The sequence below is a fragment of the Rhagoletis pomonella genome, unplaced genomic scaffold (genome assembly GCF_013731165.1).
Source record: "Rhagoletis pomonella isolate Grant_MI unplaced genomic scaffold, Rhpom_1.0 Rhpom_scaffold_00010, whole genome shotgun sequence".
Classification (NCBI taxonomy): Eukaryota; Metazoa; Arthropoda; class Insecta; order Diptera; family Tephritidae; genus Rhagoletis; species Rhagoletis pomonella.
The window spans coordinates 26,082,112-26,093,316 of record NW_023458564.1 but is presented as its reverse complement, the minus strand read 5'-3'; the positions used below and the strand labels follow the sequence as shown (position 1 = coordinate 26,093,316).

Genomic DNA, 11,205 nt, shown 5'->3' with positions numbered 1-11,205 from the left:
AAAAAAAAAGTTGGTAGTTTTTTTTTCCGATGTGACCACCATGCACACTAATACGAGTACGTGCGCATTTCTATTTGGCGTGCCGTAATTATTGCCTGCGCGTGAGTATTCACAAAATTAATTTGCATAATTTATTGTTATATGCTATTGTAGTTATTGTACAATAAGTTTTTATTACCAAAAAAAGACAACAACAATAAAGCACACAATTTAATGAATTGCATGCAATAATAGAGCCTTAAAATCGTGCTATTTATTTGTGTAGTATTCGTACATACTTGCATTGTTGAGGTGTGCCAATGGAAAGTGTATGTATAATATTACAAAGTACGAAAAACAAGTATTAGTATTATGCGTTTTTGCAAATAACTTTCTAAAAATCCAACCACTCTACTTCAAGGAGTGTTTCGGAGTTCCTTCTGGAAGGAGTTATGCATTTTTTGGCCCAAAGACATACAATTGAGAAATTTTGACATTGTAGTGCTTGTCAAAGGATAATTTCGGTAACATGATATCTGTGCACATGATGGCGGGATCATCCAGGAATGACTTGATGCCGAAGATCTCCACATTTCATGCTGATTAAATTGGGTAGCCATAGGGTGATCCAACAGACCTCACCTTCAATCAGAATAGACAGAGGAGGAATGCCTGTAATCACACCATGGATATCCGGTGGACAGGTACACATAGCTCCTGTGATGGTCACGCAGACTAAGCGGTGTAGCTTGCTCTTGGTGGCACCCGCACTTACTTGCTGTGCTTTTGTCCGCCAGACCAGTGTCGTATATGTTTGTAGAAACGGGGTTTCAAGACCGTTCTGAAAGATAAATACGTTACTTTGGGCGATATTACCCAAGTTTTGCCATGAAGTCACTGGAAGGCAATTTCTCTCGCTGGCAAGGTGGGTATAGTCAGATTGACTTTCTTTCTTTTGGTAAATGGGACAACGTTGGACTTCAGTGGGTCTATTGACAATCCCTTTGCAGCATAGCAGTCTTTTGTTAATCTGATCGCAAGTTGGCAATCTGGAGCAAATAATGTCCTTATGCTAGCCAACAACGTAAATGACTAGGTCAGCAGCATACCCATATGCTTGGAATCCATTGCCACTTGGCCCTTCCATGAGTTCGTCAACAACCAGCGTCCACAGTTGATAAGACACCCACTTGAGGACGGCCATGGTAGGCAGTTGCTGCTTGCTTACTGTTTCCTAGTTGCGTTTTTATAGTTCTGGAGTTTAATTCTGACAAACACTACGCAAAATTTTTGTCCCCAAAATGTCCCTGAATGACAATCAGTTGGGCCTAAAAGTATACATCATGAAAAAGTAACGGATGCAATGTGTAATCAGGCAAATGTGGCTATATGAGGGACATGTAACAAGACGATGCATGTTGTTAGGCGCGCCTGTAATTTTTGGAAACTTATTTCATTTTTTCTTTTTCATAAAAGTTTCTTTATTCAATTTTTAGACTTTAGTGTTTTAAAAAGGATTCGTTTTTAAGTTTCATTTAATTTTTTTGAACTTTTTTTGTTTTTTTTTATTTAATTCTTTTTAATTTTTTTAAGTTTAATTACTTTTTAATTTCCAAATTATATAATTTTAAAGATAAACATATTTTTTTAAAATTCACTTTTTTAGGAACTTATTTTTATATCTTTTTAATATATAATTTAGATTTTATTGTTTTAAAGAGAAGCATACTTTTTAATATCATTTAATTTTCAAATTATATAATTTTAAAGAGAAAAATATATTTTTTTTGTTATTTTATGGCCTTATAATTATAATTATATTATATTCAACAATTTTTATTGAGCTTGAGGCCGTTTTTTAATGAAAACTTATTGTGGAAAAGCAACAATAATTTGAAAAAATGGTAGAAGTGTTAGCTATTACGGAAATCACCACATTTCCTCATCAGAATTCTTTCAGTAGGATTCGAACCGACGATCCCACTGACTCAGCCAGTGATTATTTCCACTATTTCACTTGTTAAGCCAACTAAAATCAGCGCAGCTATTCCGCTACGATTTACACTTGATCATGTGGTTGTTGATTTTGTTGGTTTTTGTTAATAATTATATTTTTTTAGAATGTTTAACTTTTAGGTGTGCTCGTCCTTAAGTTATTTGTTTTTTTTTTTGTTATTTTATGGCCTTATAAGAATATTATTCAAACATTTTTATTGAGCTTGAGGCTGTTTTTTAATGAAAACTTATTGTGGAAAAGCAACAGCTTTTTCTTTTGCTTTTCCACAATAAGTTTTCATTAAAAACGGCCTCAAGCTCAATAAGAATTGTTGAGAAAAATATTTTTGTAAATTAAATTTTTTAGGAACCTTTTTTTATTTTATTTTTTAATATAATTTTTAGATTTTATTGTTTTAAAAAGAAGCATACTTTTTAATATCATTTAATTTTTAGAAACTTATTTTTTTTTTATTTTCTTTAACTTAAATTTTATTACTTTATAAAGAAAAAAATATATATGTACATATATATTTTAATTTGGATTAATTTTCAGAAAACAGAACAACGCTAAGGCCTCCACGTTAGCACATCTTTCAATCAGTCTTTCGAAAGACACCAAAGAGCTTACGAACGACATTTATTGAAAATGTCCTGTAAATCGTTTTTGAATCTGAAGTACGCAAAGAGACAAAATACATTGGACGAAACAATATGGTCTTCATCCTGTGCGTTCCCGGCCAGCAACGAAGAAAACGAAGAGGCAGGTATCAATACCAATGGGTTCTGAGTTCGTCTTTGCAATAGGAACACGCACCAACAGAAAATAGCCTAAGAGTGAATAATTAGAATTTTAAATTAAGCCACTTTTATTTTTATTCCTAAAAGCTAGTGTTGGAAGTATCTTTTGGGAATCGAGTATTTTCTTTAAATACATACACATACATATGTTGGGAACATTTCAATGCTTAGTGCAGAAATCTCACTAGCTGGCAGGACTTTATTCAAATTAATATATTAATCCCAAATAACGTCGATTGAATGCTACTTTGGAGTACTCAGTATCGATACTTTTCAAAATCGGATACTGTCGATCCATTTGAGAATAGAGTTCTGGGTAGTTTTCGTATCGATATTGCCCAACACTACTAAAAGCTCTAACAAAAGTACATAAAAAATAACGGAGTAAGAATACTTGTAACCACATATATACATATGTATGTATGTGTATGTACGTGCATACTCAGCCGACCAGTTATAAAATAAAGTGATAAAATGAAATTGTTTCGCAGAATTTACAACACGTGTATTTTTTTTATTAAAATTTTTGACTCACTACTGATTTGCATAAATTCATTTTTGCAAAACATATGTAAGTACTATGTGCACGTTTATTTGTTCGAAGCTATTAAAAACGAACAGAGTTCGAGTAAAAAACAAAAACTTTTCTAGCATCAACCCAAAATATGTCGATGGTGTAGCCAAACTTGTTGCCTATAAGTGGTTCAGATGCTCGCGACTGTTTATAAAAACTACTTTATTTCATGCACATACAGAAATACTTATATTAAACATATTATATCCAGTGTTGCCGTCGTGATCCAAAGGGATCAAAATGATACGTTTTTCATCGAATTCTTAAAAGATACTTTTATTTTTAGCTTAGTATAAATTGTGATACATTTTACTTCTCAAACAAGTTGGTCACTCTTCTCATCTTAAGACTTTTATGATTTTGTGGCAAAACATTAAGTTTTCTTTCCTGAACATACCACCTGTGATCTGCATATGGCATCACCTTTAGCTACAGACAATTAGCCTGCCCAAGTACTCCAGGATTTAGTCCGAAATAGTCCGAAGTCGTTTCCTTTCACACATTTATCATACATATATTTTTCGAACGATTTCTCACTAAATCCTGGAGTGCTGGAACAGGCTAATATTGTCGTTCCTTTTCCTTTTTGATTTTGAAGCTGTTGGATGTGGTACTGGGCTAAAGGCAGTGTCACACGATTGGTACATTTGTACAGATTTGTACAGTGGTGTTCTTTAGAAATTTGAGTTCAGCTCAGTAAAAGAATTTCCAAACAACTCTACTTTGTAACTGCCAAAATGTACAAATCTGTACAAATGTATCAATCGTGTGACACTGCCTCAGGAATTTCATCCAGAGTAATCCAGTAAGTATTGTGAAATTTGCTTTTATGTTCTTACAGTGTTAAATACTAATTTGATATGTGATTTTAGTTAATTTAGTATGCAAATGAATTCAACTCTTGACGAGTATAAAAGCTTTATTTTCACTCTGTATTTTAAATAAAAACCATAAGAATATTATTAAAAATTATCAACGATCTAAACTAAAAATTCAAACTACTATTTTAATTTAAGAATTAGAAGTTTTATTGAAGATTGATACTTTGATATATAAATTTTTATTTTTTTCATGATACCTTCGATCCATTTTAGGGAATTTTGGTGATACATTTCTTTTGAACGCCGCGGCAACACTGATTATATCGTATTATATAAATATGTAATGAACATACATATGTGCATTGTACAGATGCAAATATTTTGGTTTCAGTTAAGTTACAGTTAGTTACGACTATTTACGCTTGCTACAAATAGCAGCTATTAAGTTTGAAATGATAAATTGTAATGGATCGTGGTGGTGACACCGTTCTACAACAACGGGAATAACTAACTGCTCGTACAAGCGATATTTATGTATGTACATATGTATGTACATACATTTGTTTGTACGTTTTGCCTTTTAAATAAGTGCTTACCCTGCTGGAAATTGAAATTTGCCAAAGCATGCTTGGTGTCTATAAAAATTTTTAATTTATTAGGAAACAAATAATCCATCGTAGTGAGACTTAGACAGCTGAAAAGCCTTACTTTACTTTATTTAAATTCGAGTTTGAAATTTGAAGTTGTAGGTTAGACATTATAGTTTTTATAATGGGCTTTTATAAACTGTGCCGAATTTATATTCGACTTATTGAAAGTTACGATTCAATTGCTTGTTTCAGCCAGATTATATTTGCCAAACGTTAATACTTCTATTCCTATGGGGTCTACTACCGCTCACCAACACATACTGAAAAACAGCAACGTATGAGCTGCAGTTGTAGTTGAATGACTATATTTCCTTCAAATAAATATGAATTGTAAAAATTCTCGGTTGAATTATTTGTATGGGTATCATAACTTTTATTGCTAAATTGTGTATTTTATTCATTTTATACGCAGACCCACATTCATACATACCTTCATATGTGTGTTCAAATGAATGTGTGCACTTAGTTTTAAAATTTTTACGGACGTTTTTGAAAGTTACAGTTTGTCGCTTGTCGACTATGTAAATTATTATTACGTATATTTAGATATTTGTTATTAAATTTATGACTCAAACTTTGTAAATTTTAAGAATTAAATACATATATGTATGTGTAATCACACTCCACACTATGCAAAACATGAGAAATAGGCAACAATCGTTAATGGCAACAAATTGGCGACTCAAAAAAATAGGCAGCCCTATAGCGAAAGAACTAATTAATTCCGTTTCTAAGTTCCAATTTTATATAAAAAAATAAATGAAGTATTTAAAAGAATAAAATGATTCCAAATATCGCCTAAAGCGATAAGAAAACGACTCGCCTAGGCTAGTTACCTTCGGAGAACGTTATAGAGCGATTGGTAATAAGAAACCGATACAATGGCGATATTACCGGCAATAAATTTATTTCCGAGGGCGACATGGTTTCTTTTTGTCTGCCACAAAAACTGTTTGGTGGGTCCCAATGTCTACATAGCTAAACATGTGTGCGTAACTTTCTTTGTTTTGCATATTTAGTTCATTAATATTTCCTAAGTCAATGAAATATCATCAGATTCATCCAAACATCCATCATTCACCATTCATCATTCATTTGCTAACAGCAAAGGTAGCTAAATAGTGGGGCAATCGAAAAGATCAGCTCAAGGTGAGGTTTATCAAGAAAATTCCATTGGGTATAGTGCAGAAGCTTACACCCAGAGCTTCATGCAAGGGATCTCTACATGGATGTTTTAAAAAAGAAGAATAGGTGATGGGATGCAAATTTGTCCAAAATAAAAAAGTGTCCCACTGAGATGCCTCACTAAGCGAACGCATCATTCGGACCGATGTTTAGCTTAACGCTAAATTCTAGTGATGACGTCAGTAATGTATAGGCCTTTGTTGATTCTTACGACAGGATGGGATGTTGATGCATTTTAGCCCGAAATTCTAGTCCTTCCTTGTCAAGTTTGTTTTGAAGACAGACATGAGCGGCATATGCTTAGAACTACACCCTGAGGTAACCAAGAGGATGCACTCTTACGAGGGAACAGCTGGACGTGTTATGTTTGTTATTTGTTTTCTAAGGACAATTTAAAGTAAAATAATACAGTGGTACAACCAATTAAGGGCCTCAAAGAAATCATAACCAGACGGTAGTAACCGTGCGCTAAGACTATTTTGACCCACTTCATATTGTTATTTAGCTGTCTTACGTGTAACTGTAGACTACTGGTTCAATTCGAAGATTTTTCGGTAAGTAATTGTGTGCCTTATACATAAGTTAAATGCCGTGCTAAATTAGAAACCCTCTCCCAGGTATCTTAAAAGACTAGAAAAGCGGTCGAATAAATATGCTAGCGATGAAAAGAGTTGTGATCATAAATAAGGAAAACCAGAAGCCATAAATAATGTAGTTTATAAACTTAAGGATGAAAATACATTTATCGACCACTCATTAACAATACCGATTTTGGTGACAAGAAATTTAATAGTTAGATAAAATCTATCACTAAAAATTTTGATTACTTTAGGGATATTAAATGCGTTATCCTTATAAGATTTCGATATTCTAAAAAAAAATCGATATTAAAATTGAAGATATGCAATCTTACCTAACCCTTTCTGGGCTTTTCAGCGATCCGTTTAACTTTTACATATAAACGAGCGTAATACCGCCACCGATTTATATTTTCCATTTGGCATTTTTTCGATCTTCAATGCTACTCATCCCATCATTGGGGGCAGAAAATGCTTAACATGTGTGTATGTGTGTGTGTGTGCAAACCAATTATTTATAATTTTACTTTTGTGATTTATCTTACATAAAAACTACACATTAAAAAAGTGTTGGTAAGTTTAGCTTTAACAATAACATTCATATTTACAAATAAATTAGTTACTTAATCAAGGAACTTTTTCGTACTATAATATCTATAATTTGTAAATTTCAGAAAAAATATATAAATTTATGTACAGTGATTTGCCAAAAGGATTGATATTTACAAAGAAAAAATGCATAACAAATTTATATACAAGTACATAGCGCCAGAAAAGAAAGAAAAATAAATAATAAATTACCAAAAGAGAATACACAAACCAATTAGGAAGCATAAAAACATAAAGAATAAAGGCAAGAAAAAAACGGAGTAAAGTAAAAACAAAGCAAAATCAAAAAAATGTACATAAAAAAAATTAAGTCGGAACAAATGAAATTAATTAATGTGACATGTCTGAATGCTTGCCTTGCCAAATCGATTAAATGCATTGACAAAAAGCTGAGAGATTCGATCAAATAATGTATGTACAAAATTTTTTAAAATTCTCTTTATAGTATATAAACTCAAATAAAGAATGTTATTATAAATATAATAAGTTATGTCTTTATCAAGCGTTTTGCCACTTAAATTTATAATTTTTCAAAAAATGGATTTAATCGATTTGGTAATCGAGGCATTCAGCTAAGAAAAACCCATAGTTTTTAAATTACTGAAACCAAATGCCTGAATTTATATGCAAATTTTCACGTAAAAAAATTAGCTTATTTTATGAACTGCAATTTTTGTTCTGAGTTTTTTAAGTGTTTCTGAAACAAAGTCTGCGAACTAAGAGATTTTTTTAAACAAAAAATAAAATTGTTTTAAACTAGTTAGAACGAATTGATGAAAATCAAGTAAATTTAAAGAAAATAAATCAAAAATTATTAAGGCAATAAAAATATGAAAAACTCAACTAACATAAAACAACGCTATGTACAATTAAGAAGAAGTCATTAGGTAAACTATTGAACTAAAGAAAGGTCACGGTATGGTAGCTCCCAGGCATTACTCATACGCCGCGTTGTGTCACTGTACAATGTTAATTTTTTTTGTGTGTGTGTTTTTTTTTTGGCTTTTGGTATAACTTTAAAAAGCATCTATTTTAAAAATTATTGGAGTCTCTGTTGTTGTTTGTTATTTTTCTTTGTTATCTTTTTTGTTGCAATTTTATATACGCAGCTAATATAATGGCAAATCTAGTAATTACCTGGTTGGCTGGCGCAGCGTTCGGTTGTTGTTGTTGATAATGAGATGGTGGTTGTTGCTGCTGCTGCTGCTGCTGCAAGTGTTGTGGCTGATGCTGTTGCGCTGGTGGTTGTTGTTGTTGTTGCGAACCCGATACAGGATAATGACCAGATGTTGGTTGTGGCGTGAATTCCCTAACGACACGCTCTTCCGATACGGGTGGCCAAGCAACGCGCTTATAACCTATAAAGAGAGCGAAGGAGTGGAGTGAGAAATAAATTAGTTTAAAAATGTACATATGTATGTGGTAAGAGCTTAGCGTGAACAATATGTATGTACGCACAAAATGTGGCAGTGAACTTGGGACAAGACAAATGCTTAACGTAGTATGCATGAGGGCATTGTGCATACTGTGGAATGTAGGCCTGAGAAATATACAAATATGTATATATGTATATATGTATGTGTGTATGCAAGATGGAATTTGAAATACTATCTACAGATGTATGTACGAATATGAATACTTATTTATTTGCACGCATTATTTTCAGTTTTGATTTTGAAAGCTTTATTGTGAAACATATTTCTATTTTAATTGGCAATTTTCGCAATTATCAAAAATTTTATTCTTTATTAAATTTTACTTTTTGTTACGCTTTATTCTTATTTTTTCCCCCAAAAAAATCTGATGCAGTCATCATAACCATGGATGAAACTACTTAGGATTGTGACAAGTCTATGTTGGACAACGAAAACGCTGGAAAACACCGTAAAGATAAGCCCGCCGCACAAGAATCGGCAGCGATGATAAAGACCACCACAAAGAAGAGAAAAAAAACAAAGGCCGCTATTTGAGCTAGTGAATTGATAAAAGGGTAGTAGAGCTATAACGAAATGAAAAGGAGACACCTGACTTGGGTATAAAGTAGTCATGGAAAAACCTGTAGGAATGGCAACTAATCCAATTAAGGCGCACGCAAAATTTACCATTATCGCAAAACTATTCTCGGTCACGATTCCATACCTACAGAATCTGAAGAATCCCTCCACCACAGGAAATCCAGCTTTCTGCACCGAATTAACTCCAAGTGGTTGCAATCAAACTTAAAAAAATATTAAATCACCAGACCCATATTGTCGAACAACCGACGTACTAAAAATTATAGCACCCATGCCACCGGAGGCTGTGTGTGGTCTCTTAGTGAAGAGTAAGGGAGAGTGGACTCAAAACGGTGATCCAAAGTTAGTGGAGGTGTTGAATGTAGATGAACTGATTATACGATCCAAACTTGATTGGGCCATAAATCCTTTTCACCATATAGGTCATCCAGGCTCGATGGCGTTTATCCAGAAATGTTTCCAAAATCAGATCCAATCACTGTTGATTGGCTAGAACAGATCTTTTTCGCTTGCATTAGGCTCTCTGGCTCTCCCATGTGCCGATTATTGGAGAACGCCTAAAGTAGGACTTCTTCATAAAGCCAGTAAAGTGAACCACGCGAATCCTAAAGACTAAATACCAATTAGTTTAACACCTTTCCTCTTAAGGACACTCGAAAGGCTGATGACATTTATATGAAAGCCAGAATAGATCACTATATAAATTTAATACCCAGCATGCCTATATCTAGGGTAAATGTACCAAAACAACTTTACACAGGGTTGTTGGTCAAATTGAAAAAGCCTTGAACGAAAGAGAAAATACAATGGGGGTATTCCTCGACATAGCAAGCGCTTTCAATAACATTTCAGCCAATGCAATATAAGAAGGGGCTGAACTGGTATGGATTAACATAACCCGAAAAAACTGGTTACGATAGATACTAGGTTGCCGCATAGTCTCGTCCGAATGTGATTCCACCTCCCTTTCTATGGTCGTTAGCAGCCAACAGAATCCTTAAAGCTTTTCAAGGCAGAGCGTCAAAAATAACTGCCATTGCGAACGGGTTTCGCACTTAGCCTATACGGAAATATCTCAAAAGGATGAGCTACCTGATGCGCCAGACACTTCGCGATATTTATATATGGTCCAAGAAAGTAAGGCTCAGTGTAAATCCGGACAAAACAGACCTAGTGCTCTTCATATTCTTCCTCTCCTTTGTTGGCACTGTAACCGCCTAAGCGATTTTGGCCGAGTCCAAAGCAGTACGCCAGTCGTCTCTCCATCCGGAAGTATAGAATTCAGGAATGAAGGAAGCCTCTCAGCTAGGGGGCGCGACCTAACATAGAAAAATCACACGAAATATTTTGGAGAAATACTGGATTCCAAACTGACATGGAAGCAAATGTTGAGGAAAGCGTGAAAAGGCGTAGAGTGCAAAGACTAGCGATTGAAGGAATAGAAGGAGCATTGAAGTCTACGATGACAGCTTCGCTGAGCGATATCCTGCACATATCTCCAGCAGATCTGGCTGCTAAAAACTTAGCCTTGCTCACTCGGCGATTGCCACTGTTGGAGCAGCGCGACCAAATGATTTACATATTTATTTATTCATCTGCCTATCTGTCAAACGAGCTTTCCACCATGCTAGTTGACAAGGGAGCTTTTTTTTAAGACTTTCGTATCGTGTCATTGCAGTACAAAAGTCTTAAAAATAAGCACGTGCTCGTGCTCAAAAGCTATTTGAGAGAAAGCACTTGTATATCAATTAGTTCACGCCGATCCAATAGTCGTAATGGCCGAGTAAACAAAGAACTGGTGCGCTTTTCGAGAGATCCGGGTTCGGAACCTAGGGCTGGGAACTTTTTTTACTATAATTTTTTCTTTTTCAATTTATTTTTTTTTTAATTATGAAATCGCATTGTCCTTAAAAGAAAAAAAATAATAATTTCATTTTACCATCCCTAGGATCCGATCTTGGTTCTTTAAAAAAGCACTCCAATGCTTTGACAACTCGG

General features: G+C 33.9%; 1 protein-coding gene across 1 annotated transcript in view; it reads right to left on the bottom strand.

Annotated features, from left to right (window-relative positions):
- The window catches only part of LOC118746567, a 545,514-nt gene that overhangs the window by 103,661 nt on the left and 430,648 nt on the right, over positions 1 to 11,205 (bottom strand). The window contains exon 4 of the mRNA XM_036480410.1: positions 8,330 to 8,550. Coding sequence (XP_036336303.1) covers positions 8,330 to 8,550 — 221 coding nt within the window. The remainder of the gene's footprint in view (positions 1 to 8,329; positions 8,551 to 11,205) is intronic.